We start from the raw sequence: 23696 nt of genomic DNA, 5'->3' as shown, positions 1-23696 counted from the left end.
TTACCTTTTTAGGCCAAAATCCACCTGAAAATCGCATGTATGACTCATAGAGCATTGCATCAAAAAACACCAAGATACCTAGCAGAGAAACTAGGACTATCGGGTGGTAGCAGAACAACCAGGAGTTCAGGGAACCTTCTTCTTAAACCACAACGTTTCTCCAAGAAAAAAACCTACAATTGTACCTTCTCAGGAATGGCCCACAGGATTTGGAACACCTTACCCGCTGAAACTAGACTGATTCCGTCCGCTGCTTTCTTCAAAAAAGAAGTGAAAGGGATCTTCTTAGCGAGATTCACCTGGAACTTTTTGAGATGTATACTTGTTGCTATGTGTTAGTCGCTAACTTTTACCAGGATTGTATTTGCTTAAGTCACTATATTCTTATGTATTTACCATATCAGCTTTTTGTGCCTTGATACCCGCAAGGGTCTTAATCGCGCTATACAAAACTGTCAAAATTAAAAAATTAAAAAATAAAACTGGGTGCACGGAGACCCCGACAGGCCAAAGACTGGCCCCTGAGTTCTTAGGGTATGAGTAGTGTAGGTGCCCTCGCATAGAAGAGAGCAGCTGCTGCAGTGATCCAGCTACATGCACCACCACCACCTGGCCTGGGGTCGTGGCCACAAAATGACTCATGCTCTCCCCTGCGGCGCTGCGGTGAACAGAATAAACTCAAGGCCCTATGATCTGCATAGGTGGTGAGCGTTTCCACGGTCTCTGCCCCATATTGCTCCTTCTGGTTACCGGGGACTACTGGTGACAGTTTGTCCAGTCTACACTTTTGCATCCGCTAGGGACCCCTGTGGGGTCTAGACATGATCAGCCCCTGGGACGCACCCATGAAATAGTGGTCTCCATCAGAGGGCGGGGGCACCCGTGAGCATCTGATGCTTATAGAGTTAAGAAGCTGCTACACCACATGGGGGACTGCACTGCAGTCATTACCGTGAGGTACCTGGGAGGCGCCTGGGCCTTGAACTGCATTGCCCCGAAGGGGGGGGGGGTGGGGGGGGGGGGGGGGGGCTGATGGCGGTGTCTGATAGCTCGGGCCAGAGGCATTGAACGTTCTTGGAGGTAACAACTCCAGCACGCTGCAAAGGTGGCCGGCAGGAGGGAACTTGTAGCCACCTTTGCTGGGTGCCAGGAGCAGCGGCACACAAGGGGGTTGGAATTTAGCCTGGGGAGGGGGGGTGGAGACTGCCTTGACCTGCCCTTTGGGAAAGCCTCCCAGGTGGAGTACCTCATCTAACTGATGCAAGTCAGAGAGCCTGTGTGGCGCAGGCCTGGTTCGTTGAGGTCTAATCTACGCCTGCCCGTGCTGATGTACGTCAGAGCTCCTGTTTGTGACCATGGGTAAGGACTGATTGTCGCGCTCCATCCCAGTGAACACTATCACGCAGTACACCACGTTGCGCCAACAGCCGTAGAGGACCACATGCCAGGGGGGTCGGACAATCAGGAGGTGTCCTCAGAAAGAGACCAGGAGCCGAGCTATTGGTGGTCATACATGGCTCTCGCACTGCACTAGAGCACTAAATAGAGACTGTCTCCATAGATGTCAATCTCCTCCGTGAGGACCTAAGGAAAATAGCAGATAAAGTCATAGCGGCCGAGGTCAACATAGAGGGGTTACAGGGAGTGGTCACAGCCCTAAAACGCCAAATGGACAAAATGTCAACAATCCCTAGCGAGCTTGAATGCTAGGTGGAGAACGCCAAGGGTCACGCCCGATGCAACAACATTCGCATGCTGGGGTTCCCGGAACGGGCGGAAAATACCTTGGCCAAGGCCTTCCTTGAGGTTGGGGTCTGGATGGCACTCCGGATAGTGCTCCTGCCCCATGGACTGTCAGACTTCTACATAGTGGAATGGGCGCACAGGGCTTTGGTGCCCCTTCACCCCCAGCCTTGGGCCCTGCAGAGGGCGATCATCACAAAGATCCTTCATTACGGCAATAGGGACTGCATCCTCAGGGACTCCAGTGAACATGCAGTGCCTCTCTTCGAAAGCTGTAAAATAGCAATATAGGGTGACTATACCAGGAAGGTACAGGAGCAATGCAAATCCTTTCTGAGTGTGAAAAAAAGCTCCATGTGCTACAATTGAAGTGCATGACCCTGTACCCCTCAAAACAAACTGAAGGTTATCTTGCAGGGGGAAAGCACATTTTTTTGACCATCCGGAGGATTTTGGGGAGTAGCTGAACTTTGGGAGTGGCTGGAGCTTTGGATGGAACCGCAGTTCTCTGCCCCAGTGGGGCTCAGCGGGGGGCCTCAAAGTTCTCCGTGGGCCCCTCAGCGTAGCTGCTACAGAGTGTCTCACCGGGGTTCTGGCCCCTCGGACACTCAGCAAATAACTATACAGGATGATGGCACCATGCAGATGCACATTGAGGAGGGCCCAGTGGTATTCCACGTTGGTAGGACCCCCCACCCCCCTGAGACTGCAGTGTGGACAGATGTCCAGGACCCTGAGTTGGACTTTGTAACAGACACACTTGTTGCATTTGGAATGGGGAGCTGAAATATTAAAGTAGAATGTTGTACATGCTGTGCCCCCACACACTGGTTGACTACCGCTGTTGTATGTTGTTGCTGTCCATGTGTGGTTGATAGCATAGAGATGTACAATGCTGGAGATATGTTGGGCTGTGTCTTGCTTGCTGGCCCGAATGGATCATTGAGCTGGTGCTTGCACTAAGCTAGTGAATGTTGGGCGCTGGTTTGAGGCTTGGAAGGCAAGGACTGGATCCCCCAGTTGGGGTCTGGGCAACATAAGTGTTGCTGTGCAATTGGCCGGTGGGCAGGTTGTGTTGACATGTCCCTATTGGACGGGTTGAGATGCTGTGCAGGTCCTGGTACATTCAGTGAGTGGGCATTGGTAGACATCTTTTTGCTCTTTGTTGTCTGTTGTTGAGGTGTTTGTGTTAGTTCATGATTCTGCAGCAGCTGTATTTGAACACGGGGGAGGGGTCCACGAAACCTCATGCTTTGACATTGGTGGGGGTGAATTTAGGCTGCTGACTTAGAATGTCAGAGGCTTACGTTCCAAGACAAAAAGGTATAGGGTTCTCACCTTTCTGAAATGCCATTGGATTAGCATAGCCTATCTGCAGGAGACCCATGTGGATGATGCCGGGCCTCGAAAGCCTTGCCAGAAAATGGAGGGGGTCAGATATTTTACTCCTCACACTCAAAATACTCCAGGGGGACACTAATTTGGCAGTCCCAGGCACGCCGTTCTCCTTAACTTATGTTGAGGCAGATGTAGAGGGCAGGTATGTGCTGCTGTATTCCACCCTGGACAGAAAACAGTTAGCTGTGTTGAATACATACACGCCGATTGTAGACAAACCCACTTTTTATCCAGCAATGCAGGATTTGCTGGCTCAGGAGATGGATACCCCCATCTTCTGGCTGGAAGACTAAGTGCATGCTGGATGGGGTTCTGGATAGAATATTCCCCCTCCCCACTAAGGATGGCACTAAACCTCACATGACTGCAACACTTCTGGGTCATTGACTATTTGGATCTGGTAGATGTTTGGCACGCGCACCCACCACCACATGCAGCAGGCATATACATGTCACTCCCTGACTCCCAACACATATAGCAGATTAGAATCTTCATGATGACAGAATGGGGGTGACACACTTCGCTCAGTTCCTCTCGGGTCACTCTGTGGTATCTTGTACACTGGTATGGAGAAATTCGGCACAGAAAGAGGTTGTATGGAGATTGCTGGCGAAGGTGCTCTTGGACCCGGTATGGAGGGAAACTATGTCACAGGCTACAAAGGACTACTTTGACACCAACTGGGGCAGCATAGCTCAAAAGGCCAAGGAGCTGGAAGCTCTTATGCCTGTGCTACACAAAACCTGTGTGGGGCTGACTTGTGGGATACAACGACAGCTCCAGGCAACCTTTGAAAAGGGGAGATGGACCTGTGATGCAGGCACAGAATCTGAAGGACCTGGACTCCTGCAGGGATGAACTGGAGCTGCAAAGGCGCATAGCTGATATCTGGGACCACCTAGATAAGTACACTTTGAAACAATACAGGCAGCGGCTGCACTGGGAGGGAGACAGGCCGGGCAGGCTGCTGGCTTGGATCCTGTGCAGAGAGACCGCCCCATTTCCAACAATATGTCTGGTGGCCCCTAACGGCGTCAGTGCAATGAGCAGGGTGGGCATTGTGTTTGCATTTCAGTGCCATCTAAAGCAGGCATACAGAGAAGACCATTGGATCACTCCAGACGGGTATGGATGTTTCCTGGGTGGACTAGATCTCCTTAGACTCAGGGACATAGAGCCTAGACTCTGCTATTGAACTGGAGGAGTTGTGTGCAGCCCTGAGAGCATTGCTACAGGCCAAGGCTACGGGTGGGGATGGATTCCCGGTGGAATTCTTCTAGTAGTTCTCTGACATGGTCACACAGGGCCAACTTGAGGTTTTCCTTGAGGCGTAAGAGAGAGGGGTGCTCCCGCCCGCTATGAGAAAGGGGGACATATGCATGTAGCTTAAGCTAGGCAGGGATAAGACGGATCCCTCAGTGTTTAAGCCACTCACCATGATAAACTCTGACGTGAAGGTCCTTTCCAAGCTATTGGCAGGCCGCTTGAACCCTCTTATGACCAACTTGGTCCACATTTGCCACATGTCATGCACAAGGTTGAGCGGGATGAGGGGAGAAGGATCTGGTCTCCATTGACCTAGAGAAAACTATTGACTGTGGTTATCTGCTTGAGGTAATGAAGAGCATGGGGTTTGGGTCTCAATTTCACGCTGGGGCTGTCTTCTTTACACCAAGCCCAGTGCGTGTGGGGCAATGCCGCTCAAGACAGTTGGGCTTTGGGTCGGGGGACATGACAATGGGTGTGTCCCTGCTTCTTTTCGGGAAACATCCTTTACGACGCAACTTTTACCACGCAGTACCTTTACAACGCAGGTTTTTCAACGCAAGTCATTACAACGAATTGCGCTGGGGGGCGCTCTAGGATAGGTAATAGTTTAATTTACTATCCGACACCTTCCCTACTATCCACGGGGACTGGAGTTGGAATAGTAAATTAAACTATTTACTATCCAGCACCCCCCAACGCAAGTCGTTGTAACGACTTGCGTTGAAAAACCTGCGTTGTAAAGGCATGAGTGGTAAAAGCATGCGTTGTAACAACGTACATTCCTTCTTTTCACACTTCCAAAGAAGCCTCTGGCAGTGTGGGCCCCGCGGGAACTGCAAGACTGAAGAATACAACTGGGTGACACAGTTATATTATTTCCTTATATGGAGATGATGCAATGTTTTACCTTGCCTCCCCTTTGGAATCCCTTTGTAAACTGGTGCAAATTTTGGACGGATTCGGGGCTGCAGATTAATCATGGGAAGTCCCTGCTGGTCCCCCTGGTGGCATTAGTTGGGACTCCTGTGGAATCCCTGCCGGATGTAGGCTTGTGCTAGGAGGTAGTGAAATTCAGGTACTTAGGGGTAATAGTTGTGCGCCCCAGGGTACAGCAACAACGTCTTAACATGGGTAGGGTATTGGACTCGCGGAGAGCCACAGTCACCTGTTGGAACACGCTCCTGCTGTCGCTGATGGGCCGGATGGCCATCTCCAAGATCGTACTCCGGCCATGCTGCTTATATATCATTCAGAACTCCCTTTGCTTTCTGCCCCTAGGTTATTTAAAGACCTGGATTTGATCCTTGTTTCTCTTCTCTGTGCCGGTCAACGTAGCAGAGTGGCCTTGTCCACCCCAACACAGTGCTAAAAGGCTAGTGGCCCAGAAGTGCTGCAACTAGCCCTGTATTATTATGCTACTCAGATGAAGCATGCTGTGCAATGGCTGGATACTGGGGACAACTGAGAGAAACGCTTCTTGGCAGGGATGGTCGACGTAGGGCAACTACCGGCAAAATTAATGGAAGGGGCGGGGGTCTCGGAGGATGTCCCATTGTGGTGCGGCAGATGGCACAAATTTGGCAAAGGCTGGTTACTGTGGTGATTAGACGTGCCCCCAACCACCGAAAACTGACCAGTGTGCATACTGGCATTGGTCTGACAAATGGAAGAGAACATGTTCTAGACCTGGAGGGATGCAGGTTGTGAACAGCTTGGGGACTTGCAGCCTAATGAGCACTTTATTTGCTTGGAAGTTGCCCAAACAGAGTTTGCACTGGGACAGGGACACTTCTTTCATCACGCTGGCCTGGCGGAAATGGCCAATTGGACATGAACCCCTTTCTACGCGGCGCCGGGGGCATCAGCCACTTTGGGAGTCCTGTTGAACTGCGGGTTGGGCAGGCACAAGATATAATTGTTGTACAAAGCCATAAGAATAGATGCTGTGGGAGGCTGGACGCAGGCGCAGGTTGCGTGGGAGGGGTACCTTGGTGCGTCCTTGGGGGATGTGGACTGGGCACGCGCTTGCTAATTAGACAGTATTGAGCAATGCCTGCTTTAAACGGGGTCATTATAATTTCCTGCAGCGCACTTACCTGACCCCTGTAATTCTCCATCAGATATCACAGGCCCATACTGACAATTGCCCCAGATGTGGATCTAGCGGGACGATTTTCTTCACTTGGCCTGGGGCTGTAGTGCAGTCTACCACTTCTGGGACTGGGTGGAGAGTGAACTTACAACGATAACTTCAATACAGGTGTTGGTAACTCCACAATGCTGTTTATTGGTAGACGTTTGAAAGCCTAAAGGTCGTAAGGTGGCCGATGAATTCATATAACTGATGCAGGTTCTTGCCAAGCGCATGGTGTTAATCACCTGGATGGGACAGCGGGCTCCTGAGATAGCCCACTGGCACAGGGATGTTGCTGAATGGTTATTAGCAGAAGAGGCCAGGAGGGATGAAAAAGCAAAGGAGGATATCACTGTGTGGCGTGAGCTAGGAGATAGGCTCATATTCCCCGAGGCTGTACTGAGTAGTGAGGATTGTGAAGGCCCCGAGTGATGGCTCGCCTTGGGTTGTTACTCCTGGGTGGGGAACGGGCAAATGTCTGTCATCGAATGGTGTGCCTGTGTCATTGACATGTTTGTTTATCATGACCTGCGAAGTTGCCCTCCTTGTCTACTTCCTGCATTCTGTGTCTGATATCCAGGCCACTGTTATCTTTAACTATTGTAAAAAAGAAAAAAATTAAAGGTTAAAAAGAAAAAAGAAACTCTGTATCCATGCATTGCAACATTGAAAATTAACCAGATCCGCTAACATTCAAAAAGGCACTGGGCCGAGAGAGTCATTAACTTGGGGACTCTGGAGGCTTTGTGAATTTACACTGAAGGAGAACATGGTTCCACTCATTTAAGAGGTGGAAGGCACCATGTTTGTTATGGTACCAGGTATGGAGTTCTAATTTGTGAAAAATGTAGTCTACACACTTCTAATTTCAGAGATCAGCATTTCAACTGTTCTATGCCATCATCTTGTGTGACTTATGCTAGGACATACCTCACACAAAAATGTTACACATGAATCCGGCAAGGGGCTTTTTGTAACAGAATACACCTCTCTACAAGGCCTTCTCCAGGACGCCAAATTACTTCAGACACAAATTATGCAAAAATGGCCTAGTGTGAAATTTTGAAGAAAAAAAATGCTAATGTGGAATAACCCAAAATTCGGGAGTATGTAAATGTTGCCCAGGCTTACAACCAAAACCTACCTAGTCAAAAAAGTCAGCCAGGAATTAACCTATGCACCACAATGGTTACAAAGGTCTAACGTGAAATTATATTTAATCCTGTTCGAACCTACCTTTAATAAACACTGAGAGCACCTTTAAGAGGAGTGTTCCTACCAATATGCAGCTGCACATGGATAAAAGTTGAGAGCTAACTGAGCTTCAAACTAAGGTCACCTATCACTTCGTATATGAGGCGACAACCAAGAACCACGGGGGATCCAACAAGATGGAACGAGTGAGAACATAACTTAAATAATGTCTCTTATCACTTTCATTCCGAGAAGATCCTCTCTGTGGGATTGTAACAGCAGTGAGTAGTCGAGCTTTGCATTAAATGACTAATCAATTCAATTTAGATTCTTTAAAAGGGAAGACTCTTCAGTTCCAAACAGAAAACATAACTTTCAATAGTTTTGTGAAACCTTAAAAAATGTGAAAGAAGCTAACATGCCTGACATTTTTGAAACACAAAGAGCTTATTTCTCCAGGCATAAAAATGATATCTACAAAAACAGGTAGATTCCTAATGCTTTGTATTCACAATATGCAATATGTGTGGATCATTTCTAGGCCTAGGCAGTGAACTCCTCTCCGTTCGCAGAGTTTGTAGAGTTTTCTGCACTACGCGGAGCTTGCAGAGTGCAGAAAACTATGCTCCGCATATTGCAGCAGACTTTTTCCATCCGCTCGCGAACCGTAAGTTCGCGAGCCGCTGGAAGACCAGTGCTAACGGCAGTTCGGACTGCTCTTCGCCACTTGCGGAACTCTGAAGAGTTTTTTGTAACTTTACGGAGTTCCACGTAGCGAAAATCTGCGAACTACACCCAGTGATAATTTCATGGCATCTGCCTAGATCCCCACTGTCCCATGCTCGGTCATATCATTTTTACTCAAAGGAATAGTAAGGACACATAACAGCGTCGAGAATTGTGAGCAATGCCATGTAATAACGCCCTTTTTTGGGATACATTTTATTTCAGGCTCTGAACTCCTTGCTTTGTAAGAATATTCCTGCACATCAGCAACGGATGATAACGATGTGGCTGAGTCATGTGCAAAACGTAAATTAATACAAAACCCATGGGGTGCTGCAGTGGACAGGGAAGGCGCTGAGATCACGTGTAAGAGTCTTTCAAGTCGTGACAGAACGCAGAGCTAGCACAATTGTCACGAAAACACCAAGTGCCTATTTTCAGTTACTACACTGGTGCAATGGAGTGGTGGCGACAAGAGCACTGCTCAAAATACGTTAATTGGCAGCAATGCACTACAAAGACATTTTGATTGACAGGTTGTATAGAAGAGATAGGAGACTGAGTGCCAGGTGGGCTACTAAAGAGTCATTTGGTAGCACGTGCACACCTGTAAACCGAATATGGCCACTTCCTTCATCCTATAAAGTCACACCTGAAGTTGACATGGGCCATCACTCTCTCCACCCCTGCTACCCGGAGAGTCTATCATTACAGAAACGTGTCTCAGAGCATTACATTCATTAGTGTCCACTTAAAAACAAGAACCCAGAAGCAGACTGACCCATGCGATAACAGGCTCATAGTACATTGATGTGAGCTAAAAAATAGAAGGTTTTGTTAAATAAATTCGATGCCTTCATATTTGACGTCACCAATCTTAGTCTCAGGGAGCAAGAAGCGCCCATCCAGGGTGAAGGCCATGATGTAGGTGGCCACTTTCCCAGCATCCTCCTCTGACTTAAGTGCCACAATTATTTGGTCATCTGTGTCAGGGATAAACTTAAAGGAGGAGAAGCCATGGCTGGGCACAACTTTGCCGATATGACTGACACTTATGTCCTTAAAGTCCTGGGTGGCACGCAGCATGATGTTGGAGCCACGGAGCTCATCCTCCTTCTCACTGTAGCGTTCTTGGCTGGCACGCCGTGGCAGGAAAAACCAGCGCTGCAACGTGTCACTCCAGGCTGCAGACTCATGGATCAGATAACCTGGACAGGAAGATAAAAAAAAGGCGAGAGTCAGGACTGTAGTTCCAGGTCTGATCAGGGGCTATCCATAGTAAAGAGGCAACTTTGACCAGCGAGATACATTAGAACTGGCATTACAGCAAGAATTAGCAGAAGAAATCAAGACTTGAGATTCTGCTATAAGCAGAGGAAAGTTTTGGTACTTATAATTTATGTTGGACCAGATTTAGTGTAATGAAAAGGTGATTCGACTCCAACCAGGGGGAGTTAGGCCTGGAATCTACTTGAGAGAAGACAGAGCCATCAGAACTTGGGATGTACCTCCTGGCGAGAGGAGTGTATCAGATCATGGGATCCTTTCTGGTCAGGAAGAGATTTTAGTAAAAGGAATCTAGCTTAAAGTAGTATTAAGTGGTAAGGCTACATCGTGATTCAACTTCGAGCAAGCAGAGAAATCAACCTCTGAACAGTAGAAGGACGGCGATTCGCGTTCATTAGACAGGACAGGGATGGAACCAGCTCGGTCAAGGGAGGTCTGTACCCAATAAGTGTCAGGCAGAGGTATAAAGACACAGGAAATAACACTGACCAGGAACTGGCCAGCAGGTGGTGTTAGAACATGGTTTCCAGATTTGACCAAGGAGAGGAGTCACATCTGGAAATTCATTTCTGGCCAAGGGTGTCAGGACTGGGGCTCTAGTGCCAACGAACAGGAGCATTAGGAGGGAGAAACCAACCCTGCAAAAAAGAGCTTCATGCAAGGAGGGGCATTAAGGATAAGATGGGGATCTGGTGACTCCTTACTAGATGTTATCTCAGAAATCAGAAATTACCTTGGGCAAGGATCCGGCTCTCAACCATAATGTCCGGGGGAGGCATTGGAAATAGGGTGGGCAATATGGCTTTGACCATGGGTATTAACGTTTGTCCTCCTCTCCAGGCAGACAACTGTTCCCTACCTAACAGTATCTACTCTGTACCAGGACAAACCTCCTGCATATCAGCACACACATCAAATATAGTAAATTGAACCCCTCCTAATCAAGACAAGCATCATACAAAACAAGATAAGCTTCCTCAGACCTTATCCACACCAACCACCCTCTCCTTGATATACAGCGCCTAGTCTCAATAATTCATGCCTTCTCTTCTTAGTCCTTGGCTCTCATCTGTGGTACATCAAGGCCACTTTACTGTGCTTCCTGACTACTCGTTGCCTCTTATGTAGTAGTTGTATGGTCCTCCACACTAGTGCAAAGCCTTGATCACACTAGGTCACCCTTCACTCCTACAAGGGTTTCTTAACTGCCAGGCACTAACTTCTCTTGCCTGCATGGTCACTAGGCTGCACCTTCTTCTCACTAGGCCACACTGCCTCAATAGATGACAACGCTTCCTAACCAGACCATCCTACTTCATTTCTACACTGGGTACTACCTCACCACAAGAAAGTGAATCATCAATTGCTTAATCATGCCTCATTCTTCTCCTCATTAAACCACATCTTATCACTGGTGCTTCAACCAGACAAGACGATACCTCCTGACTAAACAATAGACTATGTTCTCATCCAAACTGAGGTAAGCCATACCTTTACCAGGCTCACAACCTCTCCTTTACTGGGCCTGTCTCCTGACTAGTTTGTAACCTCTTCTCACTAGCCAGTGCTACTTCCTCAAGGAACAGCACATTTTTGATTTGATTTGATTTTTGAATTTGTATAGCGCGCGAATGCCCGAAGGCGTCTTGGCGCTGAGAATTCCCACTGACTCATTCAAGATGTATAATTAGAGCTGTTTAGCGAAAAGCCATGTTTTGACTCCCTTTCTGAAGGATTTCAGGGATGGACTGGTTTTTAAGTCTAGTGGTAGTTGGTTCCATGTGTTTGCCGTCTGTACCAGGAAGCTTCTACCTCCCCAGTTAGTTCTTCTGAATCTGGGTACCTTTATGAGTTTCATTTGACCGGATCTCAAAAGTCTATTTGGCTCATATAATTGCAGATGTGTTTTTAGAAATTTTGATCCAGTTCCATTTATTGCTTTGTATGCCAAGCATAGGGACTTAAATTTTATCCTGCTTGCAATTGGGAGCCAGTGCAAACTTTTTAGTTTATGGCTTACTTTTTCATACTTTGGTATTTCCAGTATCAGCCTCGCTGCTGCGTTCTGAAGGCGTTGTAACTTAAGGAGAATTTTCTTCCTTGCTCCGGCATATAGGCCGTTTCCGTAGTCCAGTCTGGACAAGGCCAGTGCCGTCACCACTGTTTTGCGTGAGTCATACGGTATGTAAGGTAAAATCTTTTTAATCATTTTCAAGATGTACCAGAGTGATGAAGCTAGTTTGCTTGCTTGAGCGTCAAAAGAAAGGTAGGTGTCTAACATTATCCCTAGGTTTTTCACCTTTTCCGACGACACTGGGCATCTTCCCATATCTGCGGGCCACCATAGAGGGGACCATATGTTTGTGTCTCCTCCTAGTATCAAGACTTCACTCTTATCGCCGTTAAATTTCAAGCAGTTCATTTTCATCCATTGGCTAATTTTTGTCATACAGCATTGGAATTTTTCTGCTGTGTCTTGTACCTCCTTACTTATTGACACCACAATTTGGGTGTCGTCGGCGTAAGATATAGGGGTGAAGCCGTTGTTCCTTATTATTTGAGCAAGAGGGGCTACATATAAATTAAAAAGCGTGGGGCTCATTGATGAGCCCTGCGGGACTCCACATGGTAGGCTGAACAGATTAGATTTTGCTTCTCCTGATTCAACTGAGAAGGTTCTGTTCTCTAGGTAAGAGGCTATAAGAGCGCAGGTTGACTCATGTATGTTTGCTGTTTTTAGCCGTGTTATGAGAATTTCGTGGCTGACCGTATCGAAGGCCGCTGATAAGTCGAGTAATATCAGCGCGGCCTTCGATCCATTATCCATTTTTGTCCTGAGTTCCTCCACTGCAGTGATCAGGGCTGTCTCCGTCCCGTGTTCTGCCCGGAAACCAAATTGAGAATGGTCCCGCCAGTCTCCGTCCATCAGATGTTGAGATAGTTGTTTATTTAGCAGCGTCTCCAGAATTTTAGCAGCAAAAGGGATCCTGGCTATGGGTCTATAGTTGTTGGGATTTTCACTGTCTAGGTTGGGTTTCTTTAACAGTGGCCTAATGGATATCATTTTCCAGTCATCTGGGAAGATGTTGGTGTTGATAATTGTGGAAAATAATTTTTCCAAGACTAGGCTTAGTTCAATGGAACAAACCTGCATAATTCGGGGTGGACAGGGGTCCGTTGGGCTACCTGAGTTAGTAGTGAGGATTTCTTTCTGGATTTGCTCAACTGTTGGGGGTATAAATCTAAAGGCTGATGTTTGGTCTTGTTGGGTTTCTGAATTTATTGAGTGGATATGTCCTTTTCCATGGTTTCGTTGTTCTGATTTTTGAAGGAGTTATATACTGATGAGACTTTATTAACGAAGAAGTCCCCTAGTATATTGCAAAATTTTGATGACAATGCTTCTGGGTTATTGTTTTCGAACTTTGAAAGTTTTTTGACAGTGTCAAAAAGAGTTTTGCTGGAGTTTTTTGACTCGTTAATCTTATTGGTGAAGTATCTACTTTTTTCTTCTATTATTAGTTTTTTATAATTGTTTAAGGTGACTTTATATTCTTGTCTGAGGTGGGCGTCGTAGTTGGTTCTCCATTTTTTCTCTGCTCTTCTACACGTTTGTTTTTGTGTTTTTAGAGCTTCTGAGAACCATGGTTGTGATGGGGTTTTTCTTTTCAAGGTTGCCTTTTTTTGAGGGACAGTCGAATTGACTGCCTTGTCTATCCACTCATTAAATTGTTTACAGGCGATGTTACTATTATCGTCAAACGTGGGATAGGATATTTGGAGTTTTTCCTTGAACGCCTGATTGTCAATTTTAGACCAGTCCTGATAGGTTACTTGCTTAATAATTTCCACTGGTCTTCCAGTGTCCTTTTTAACTTCCAGCATAAATGTTACTAGTTTGTGATCTGTCCATGGAATAGGGAGGGAATCTATTTTATTTAGGTTCTGGCAAGATGGAAAAATACCGTCTAGTGTATGTCCAGCATTATGAGTTTCTGAATTGACTTTCAGTTTCAGGTCGAAGTTTGCCAATGCATCAATAAATGCCGCTATCTTGGGGTCTGATTTTTTCTCTAGGTGTAGATTAAAATCACCTAGGATAGTGTAATCAGGACATGTCACACTAGATTCAAGAAAAGGGCTTAGCAGGTCGATTAGGGTTTTTTTTGCACTAGGTGGTCTGTATATTAGTATTCCATTAAAAGTGTAGTTATTTGTGATCTTTATTTGGAAGGTTAATATTTCGCAGTCTCAGGTGTTGCCCTTCTCTGAGATTTTAATCTTAAAATCATCTTTTGCTATAATCGCTAAACCTCCTCCTCGTTTTATTTTTCTATCGACTCTAGAAAAAGAGTATCCAATCGGAATAGCTAAGGCTAGGTCGGCATCTGATGCCTCGTCTGCCCATGTTTCGGTGACGAATAATATATCAATTTTTTGTCCATCTATTAATTCGGACGTTTGCATATTATGTTTGACCATTGATCTTGTGTTGATCAGACCGATTTTCAAAATATGGTTTCTATATTTTGGTATCCCGGTATTGTCCATATTTTTGGCGGGAAGAAAGTCGAATGTGAGGGGACATGACGGACATTTCTTACCTTCTTTATGTGGCTCTATCTTGGAGCATGTGAAGGTAGGTCTCCAACTTTTTAGTTCCTGGCTTGAGTATTTCCGTAGCCCTTTATCGAGGTCAGTTTGTCCAGGGGATATGGCCCTGGGCCCGGTCTCGGCGCGGACGAGCGCAGACGAGCTTGTCTTATGCGCGTCTTCGGCGAGCATTCGTCGCGCCCGCTGCGCTCGTCCGCTGCGCTTCCTGTGCATACACATTATTGTAGGGCGAGAGGGGGCGTGGCCTCGAGGGGGGCGTGTCCCTCTACTCGGCGTGGCCGATGGCGCCTGGCAAACCTCCTATGTGCTCTCCTTCCCAGCGCAGGAACCGCTGTTGGGGAGGTTTCTAGCAGGGTCTGAGCAGGTAAAGTGCTATTGTCTTAAAATCACAATTATCACAAATTTTAAAAGTATTTTATGCAAAGATCGCTATAACTCGCTCCCGGCTGTGCCTCAGGAGGGTGGTGGGATTCTGGCGCGCTCGTGTTTCAGCGCTCCAGATATACAATCGCGAGGGGGCGTGGCCTCGAGGGGGGCGTGTCCCTCTACTCGGCGTGGCCGATGCCGCCTGGCCAACCTCCTATGTGCCCTCCTTCCCAGCGCAGGAACCGCTGTTGGGGAGGTTTCTAGCAGGGTCTGAGCAGGTAAAGTGCTATTGTCTTGAAATCACAATTATCACAAATTTTAAAAGTATTTTATGCAAAGATAGCTTTAACTCGCTCCCGGCTGTGCCTCAGGAGGGTGGTGGGATTCTGGCGCGCTCGTGTTTCAGCGCTCCAGATATACAATCGCGAGGGGGCGTGGCCTCGAGGGGGGCGTGTCCCTCTACTCGGCGTGGCCGATGGCGCCTGGCAAACCTCCTATGTGCTCTCCTTCCCAGCGCAATAACCGCTGTTAGGGAGGTTTCTAGCAGGGTCTGAGCAGGTAAAGTGCTATTGTCTTAAAATCCCAATTATCACAAATTTTAAAAGTATTTTATGCAAAGATCGCTATAACTCTCTCCCGGCTGTGCCTCAGGAGGGTGGTGGGACTCCTTCTCTTTCAAGGCCATTCTTGTCCTGCGGCTGAGCCTCCAATTGATGTTGAGTCCTGGAGAGAAGCTCTTTCTTCTTGGTGTCTCTGAAACCACAGATGTGTTCTTTGTTCCTGTTGTGGGTTTTTTCATGGGCTCTGGAGATGAAATGGCTCCAAAGTCCGAGTCATTGGTGAATATATTCTAAACCCCGCTCCAGTGGCGACGGGTGGATTATGAAAATGATGAGACCCCTAGAGACCCCAAAGCACTAGCCAGCACTCTGCATCGTACCTTGCCATCCCCTGGGCTAGGCTTTCAAATTAAACTCCCACATTCAGACATACACGCAGACATGCACACATTTGCGGGTGGGCAGACATATACATACATTCCCCAGTCAAACACACACTCAGGTTTCAAACACAAACACTTACCTGGGGCAGGCTTCTGACTTCTGACTCCCCCATCCGTCTGCAGCATGCAAGCGGCAGAACCAAAAGCTTTCACCCAATCAGAAACTGGAATAGGGTTGAAGGTACAGACATAAACCCCTTTTACCCTATTCCAGCTTCTGATAGGGCAAGAGGACGTGTGATTGAAAAGCCTTGAAGCTCAATTATCTGACATGCTTCACTGAGTGACGCTAGTGCACCATGTCAGATGTGTATGTGTGAGGCTGAACTGTAATAGCCCTCACCTGACACATGAAACAAAACTAGTGGAGCCTCTTCTGCTGGCAAGGTAAAATTAAAATTTTTACCTACAAAGTGAGATTGTTTGTTTTCAAGTAAAAACTGTAACATGACAAGCAGTAGTGGCAAAGGGAGGCAGTAGGTCAATGCCCTGGCGCCCCCTATGGGCAGCCGCCAGTGCTCAGCTCCCCAGGAGGCCCTACCATACGGGAGGCCCCACCCAATTCACCGTCGGAGAAAGTCCCTTTGACCTCCTCTATGCCCTGTCTGGAAAGCAGCTAGGGAGCGCTTTGGCGCTGCATCTATAATGGGCCCACCATCTATTCTTTTGGTGCTGGACGGTCTTTTTACACTGAAATGCTTTATAAACCAGACAGGCAGACTCTCTGTGGTACCACGGGAAGCAGAGGTCACAGTTCCGATATGTCATAATTCCGATGCTGGATGACCATGGGAACTTAGTATTGCAGTAAGGGAAAAATAAATGGTATGCTCTTTATACTCTTCCCCTCACACAATTCACTCTCATACCACCTGGTCCTAGATTTCTGGATCCATTTAATCTCCAGTGTGGTTGATGGTCACATGAGGTTTACGCTTGTTGAAACGTCGTCCTTCTGGTGCGCGAGTGTCAACATTTTAAGCTTCTGGAGCTCAATGACCCCAGAGCACTCACAGATATGTTGAAACCCCAATGGTGCAAAAAACAGACTCTAAAGGTGGAGTCCCTGTCCTGATGCATGTATATTTTAAGCATGGGCGAATTTTGCGAATCTGGCGTTCGCAAATTTAGCGAATTTGCGAACTCGCAATCCGCAAAATCCACGAATTCTCGCTGATTTTTTTTTTGTGTGCGCAAGGATTTCTGCCAGTTCGCAAGGATTTCTGACAGTTCGCGAGGGTTTTGTCACAGTTCGCAATTGCGAACTTACATGTCGGCTCGCAACGGTCACGATTATGTGTTTCTACGTCTGGTTCATCATCATAGGTTCCCAGCACCCTCTGTTTCACCCCTGCCACCCTCTGTTTTACCCATGCCACCCACTGGTACATCAATGCCTTATGCCACCCTCTGGTTCATCATCACTGTAGATTATGGGGGGAAAAAGCAAGCACACCTGCCTGCTTCAACTGACATGAATTAATTTGGGGTTGATTTATTAATGTGTCACTGTTTTAAAATTCCAGTCTGGCACCTGCTTCCTTATCTGTAATTTGCTTTCTGTTGCAGTGCAAAATTTTTTTCCAGGACCTTTGTGGCCTACTTGTAGCTATTCTATTAGCCTGCTGTGAGGGTCAGAGCAGGGTCATACAATTGTTGCAACTAGCAACTGAACTCTGGAGGGGCCCTTGTCAGGAAGCACTACAGGGAACTGTTCCTAATGATGAGTTTGAACTTTTGAACCTGCTTTCACTTTTGCAAAACTCGTTTTTCTGCAGAGCAGCATTACAGCAACTTTAATGCCCCACCAAGCCTATATGAGAAAGTTGATTTCTAATCCAAAAGTTATCCAAAGAAAATCAAAAGGCCTCAAATCTAAAAAAGTGCAGGCAAATGTCAACCTGAGGAGTTATTCTGATAAAAATAATCATTTTCAGAAGGTCTATGCTGCTTGCTAGTAGATTTCTTGTGCAGAATTGCAATTTTTGTAATTTCGCGAGTGCAAGATTGTTGTTGCCCGCCGCACCTACATGTTCGCAATTGCGAACTTACACCGCAAAGAAAAAAATCCGCTGCGTGCGAATTTTGCGGGAAATTCGCGAATCTCGCGGATTGCGAATTTACCGAAAATCCGCAAAATCCGCGAGCGTAACGGATTTTCCGCCCATGCTTAGTATATTTCCGGGGAGGTATCATGAGCAACCTTGCAAATGAAAACAACTTACAACCACTGCACCAACGCTAGAGTGTACACAACTGTAAGTACATCAGTTTTGGTATCGTTTGTGAAATGTATATACTTTGGTTTAGATTGTGCTTTCAGCTGTTCAATTACCCATGCATTGGAGCAAACAAATATGCATGGGTTTCAGAGGGTTATGCAAACTTCTCGAAGAAAAAAAGATACGTAACAACACACACTCAATCCTAAACCTTACACTAACACTATCTCTAACCAAATCATAATGAAACTCTAGCCGTCCATAAGTTTAGATATCCAAATGTGTGATAGTGCAATATAAAAGTACATATAACATAACATTTGAAGGTATGTGTTGGTACAGACAGGGATCTTTAGGGCAAACCATCAGCCTATACCTACTCCAGGAGTGATCAAAGAGGGGTATTTAATATTGCACTGGTTCCTCCTCCTCACTTGGCTGCACTTTCTCTTCATTACTAGGAATGCAGTGTAGAGACAATGCAGGCATGTTCCATTCTGCTTGGTAACATGCATCTCCCAAGCTAGCATGAAGCTTATTCCTCAGTCATATTTCACATCATTTACATCCCTTTCCAGTTCCCAACTGACAATATATAGCAGTGTTTAGGTCTTTTAATGCTACCCTCACCCTGGACTTTAACCATAACCTCCCACCCAATTAACTTGTGCTTTGTTACTTTCCCCTGTGTTACAGGACCATACATAGTGCTCATCCCTGAACAATTTCTCTTCGCGTTTGGTATTTTTTTTGTATTCAGTGTGTCAAATAAGTGTTCTTATGGCCATCAACGACAGTCTTTCACCTCATCACCCAGCTGGTTCCTTCTACTACCTGCTCAGCCATTTCCTATGCAATCTGAAGAACCATTGGTCCTATTAGTTGTCCATTTATAACTTTGGTCATCTTCCAGAAGTTTGTTTTCAAGAATTCGACTAGGAACAGGGACATAAGCCAACATGATGAGAAGTCCTCCCCCTTTGTACTAATACCAGGTAATAGGTTTACTTTTCCAGCTTCCGAAGCCTGCAGCCATCTCAACATATAAGTATATATTGTTACATTCTGTAAATGGAAGTACGCCACTATACGTTGTTCTATTGACTACACTAGACACTCCTCACTAAGTCTTCTCACATGGTTTCTCCCACACCCTTATCGCTCACAAAACAATACAGTCCTATGCCACTACCAATTTTAGTGGTACCTTGAGTGTGAAACCAAGTTGGATGCCTTAATTTTCAGACCGCACCCACCCCTTAGTTCGCCATTACCTTTAGAGAGCATTAAAGCAAGGATGGCAGCCTCTGACTGTCAGGCGACTCACCAGAAAGCATGGCACTGTTCGCAGTATGCAGCTCACAGAAGGTGACTACTTACCGGGAGGCTTGATTCCGGCAGCAGAGCACAATGCGTTGTAGTTGAACTCCCAGCTCTCGTGGTCCACGTCACCCTTGAAACCAATGATCTTCACCCACTGAGGGTTATGATTTAACACTTCTCCAGTAGTTGTTGTCCATTCCTTCCCCAAGCCCCCTACGTAGAGATGCTCATCCTTCACAGCCAGCCATTCTGCTTTAAAACCTGCAGTGAAAAAGTCTTTGGTTAAACGTGTTGCATGGTAACTGATGAGACTAAGAAAGGGCTATATAGAAAGCCCCTTTACCGTCCCTACACCTCAGTCTGTGTGTGCAGGGCTCTGTACTAATACAAATTTAAATACGTTTATTTTGAATATGCAATTCATATATATCAAAACAAATTCAACTTTAATAAATGCTTTCATATGCAATTTAAAAACTTTTATTTTTACTGATACAAGTAAAAGAATGAGGGGACAGAGCTATATTTGATCTCAAGGGAACCTCAAAGAAAATGTGGCTCATCCTCGGTCACTCTTATAGTTTAATTTAGAAGGACAGGTTGTTGAGGTCAAGAGGTTTCAATCGAACTATATTAAAAAATTATTCTGGTTTAAAAGTGGATGAACTTTATTAAAAAATGAAAAGCATAGCTTTCAAAAGATTTGGATACCCACTGCTTTCATTTTGAATTAAGTGCATCAACCTTTAAGACTGAAATATTTTCGATTGAAACCTCTTGAGTTCAGTCTGTTCTTGTATGTTTATTCTAATGTCCAAAGTTTAAAAGGAGTGGAAAGCATGTCAATAATTTTAGTATATCTATTGTTTACATCACATATATAACAATGTATTATTTCTTTGTCAGAAAGTTCTAAAAATATATCCTTAGCGTGGCGTCAATGCAATTGAAGTGTAGCAACACATTCTGTACTTCCTAATTTCCATGCAACAGGTAAAAATAACGAAACGCAGTAATTATATCAGAGGCTAGTTTTTGATGACAAAATGGCAGTCGGCAGTTCCAAAAACCTAGAGAATGAGAAGGAATATTCACACAAAGTGGTCAACAAAAAAGAAAACACTGGTTTTAGTCGTTATACTATACAGAAAAGGAAACGGAGAAAACACGATTTAGCTATGCAAGGGCAGTGTCGATATGTTTTTAAGCAGTTAGATAGCTTTAAAGCCCTATTTATGAGTGATTCGACCGCACATGACCCACACACGTCTGAGGGGGAAGAAACGGGGTAAAGGCTCCTTCCTTTCATAAGAAGCCGCAAAGCTTGTGTTCTAAATGTGCAACGCACGGAGAACTAGACAAGAGCCGACACAGCGAAACTACCGAAAAGAAGAACCATGTAGAGAAAAGGAGCGTGTGAAGAGTTACCACTACAAGAAATAAAATAAACCACTGTATGAACGCAGGAAAACGAAAACCAAAAGTCAGACATATCTGCTACGATGCGCACCAGGGCTAGAAAAGGTCTTGTAAAGTGCAGTATTCTCGATACCTTTAATCAGAATTAGATCCTAGTGTCGGTTGCTATGCCACCACTATCGTACCAGTGAATCTCAGCCATGAAGGACCACCTACTTACTATTCGAGGATAAAGAGCCACACACAGCTCTGCCAATGCAGCTCAATAAAGATACAGAGCCACCATCTGCTTCTAGTAGGACCAATAGCACCAAAGCACCTCGTTCCTGACCTACAACTTATCTGCGATTATTAGAGCGCTGGGACCAACACACTGCTCTAACAATGCGCCTCAATGATGACTGACTTCTAGCTTCTCACGTTATTCTAGTCGTGGGACCAACACACCACTGTTTATTCAGAAGAGCAACTATCTATCATACATGGAGAACATATACAGCAGAGGCAGCAACAGTGAAGAATCTGTTGGAGTCTCTCTAGCCACAGATTCCTTACCTTAGATTATGCCAAGGCCTAGGATGGAATCCGGAACATTTTCGAGCAGTGCCCCAGTAGGTGTCGTCATTCTGCTCTGCAGGGTCCTCTGCGGCAGAAGTGATGTGCACGGTACCTGTATAAGCACCACCGTGGTAATCTGATTCAATTAATTTCACGACTTTCCATGCCAGGAGCACAGAGTTACAATGAGACAGACCACTGATGTGGAAAAGACTAAGGGCCAGATGTAGGTAAGTATATTTTACCGATTCGGCATTACCGAATCGGTATTTACCGATTCGGTAAATACAGAATGTTGCAAGGGTGCAGGGGGTGTCACTTTGACACCCTCTAGCACCCTGATTTCAGGCATGTGTGACATGTGGCACACAGACATGCCCTAAGGGCATGTCTGTCTGTCACATGCCATAGGTGTGCATGCACACATGTGCATGCACACCTTGAATCGGTATTTTACCACCCAATTGAATTGGGTGGTAAAATACCGATTCGGTGAGGCCTGTGGGACTCAGAAGAGTCCCACCTACATCCCAAAATTACCGAATCGGTAAAAATACCGATTCGGTATTTTACTGATTCGGTATTTTACTGATTCGGTAAATTTACAGATTCGGTAAATTTACCAAATCGGTAAAATAGGGCCCCTACATGCCAAATACTGAATACCGGTCGGTAACGGCCGAAATCGGCCGTTACCGACCGGTATTTTGGCTCCTACATCTGGCCCTAAGGCCCTAAAAAGGGTGTCCCTTACACCTTAACTGGTTCGCAGATCAGGAAGTACATCGGGGTCAGTAAGGAATCTGCGGCTAGATAGAATCTCTACCAGATAAGGTCTTATCGAAGGTAAGTAAATTATTCAACTGATAGAGACTTCTAGTTACAGATTCCCTACCTTCGAATAGATGCCCAAGCAATGCCCCCTCTGAGGTGGTGGGTCTGCAAACCCAATTAGACCACAAAGTCCTGGAGGACCGAAAGGTGAAGTGTCCGTCACAACGGACCTGACTGTTCAAACATGTGCAGTGATGTCCATGTCGCCACCTGACAAATGTCCAGAAGAGGATCGCCGTGCACTAACAAAGTGGTTGCAGCCTTGGCTCTGGTGGAGTGAGCCCGCAAGACCTCAGGGGGCGGATTTTTGACCAATGCAAAGCAGATCTTAATGCACAGAATGACCCATCGCGAGATGGCATGCTTCTGCACAGCCTTTTCTTTTTTGGCTCCGACATAGCCCACGAAGAGTTAATCATCCCCCGTAACTCATTAGTGCGGTGATGGTAGAATTACTAACCCTTTTTTGGGGTCCAGATGGCGAGCTTCTCCTATTCTTTTGAGGGATGAGGTGGAGCAAAGGCAGGCAGGGTAATGCTCTGGCCTACATGGAAGGGAGTGACAATCTTTAGAAGGAAGGAGGCATGTGCATCCAGAGGACTAGTTTGTCTGGGTAAAAGGAGGTGTAAGGAGGGTGTTCAGAGAGGGCCTGTAATTCACTGGCCCTCCTGGTTGAAGTAACATCCACTAAAAATATTCTCTGTGGGATGGGACGGCACGACTCACTGTAGTGTCCAGTAGTGCCCCTATGAACAGGTTGCCCTGAGATGGCTCCAGGTGAGATTTGGGTACATTTATTGAAAATCCCAAGCTGAACAACAGTTGCATTGTCAACTTAAAATGGCGCCACACCATCACTGGCAACTTTGATTTGAGCAGCCAGTCGTCTAGATATGGGAACACTGGATTTAGACCTTCAGAAATGCGCTGCCACCACTGCCATCGCCTTTGTGAAGACCCGAGGTGCTAAAGTAAGGCAGAACGGAAGGACCGCAAACTGATAATGCTGAGACCCCACTGAAAACAGAGATACATCCGATGTAACTTCAGAATCCACATGGGAAAATATGCATCCTGTAAATTGATCTACACCATCCAGTCTTCCTTCTCCAGCACAAGAAGAACCTGTTCCAGGGTCAACATGTTGAACTTTTCCTGTTTGAGGAAAGAATAAAAAATCCTGATGTCGGGGATCGGTCTTAAACGATTGTCTTTTTGGAAAACAGGAAGTACTGGGAATAGCACCCCTGGCCCCATTCCTGCCCTGGAACCAACTCTATTGCACCCTTTTGAAGCAGAGATTGCACCTCCTGCTGGAGAAGAAGATGCTCTTTAGAGCAAAGGATTTGTAAGGGAGGAAAAGGAGGGAGATGCTCATGGAAGGGATAGGGCATATCCATTCTCCACGATGTCTAAACCCAGAGGTCTACATAAACATAACATGTGTATTTGTAAAGCGCACGTTCACCCAGAGGTCTCTTGGTGCTAAATAACAGATATTCATTGCTACCCAACTCAATGGTACTCATTTTATCGACCTCAGATGGATGAAAGACTGAGTGGAACTGCCAGGATTCGAACCTGTGACCATGAGGTCGAACATAGG

At 46.1% G+C, this 23696-nt stretch overlaps 1 protein-coding gene across 2 annotated transcripts in view; it reads right to left on the bottom strand.

Annotated features, from left to right (window-relative positions):
- Positions 1 to 6673: 6673 nt before the first annotated feature.
- The window catches only part of CANT1 (calcium activated nucleotidase 1), a 160215-nt gene continuing 143192 nt past the window's right edge, over positions 6674 to 23696 (bottom strand). Inside the window, exons 3-4 of one of the 2 annotated variants that reach the window (XM_086931070.1) lie at positions 19337 to 19540; positions 6674 to 9672 (exon numbers count right to left, since the gene is read on the bottom strand). In XM_086931070.1, the coding sequence (XP_086787196.1) occupies positions 9302 to 9672; positions 19337 to 19540 (575 nt within the window). In that variant the 3' untranslated portion in view covers positions 6674 to 9301. The remainder of the gene's footprint in view (positions 9673 to 19336; positions 19541 to 23696) is intronic. The other variant, XM_086931071.1, reaches the window with a different exon arrangement.

Source organism: Lissotriton vulgaris, chromosome 7 (assembly GCF_964263255.1).
Source record: "Lissotriton vulgaris chromosome 7, aLisVul1.2, whole genome shotgun sequence".
NCBI classification, from domain to species: Eukaryota; Metazoa; Chordata; class Amphibia; order Caudata; family Salamandridae; genus Lissotriton; species Lissotriton vulgaris.
Note: the sequence above shows the minus strand (reverse complement) of the source record. Positions and strands in the feature narration are given on the sequence as shown.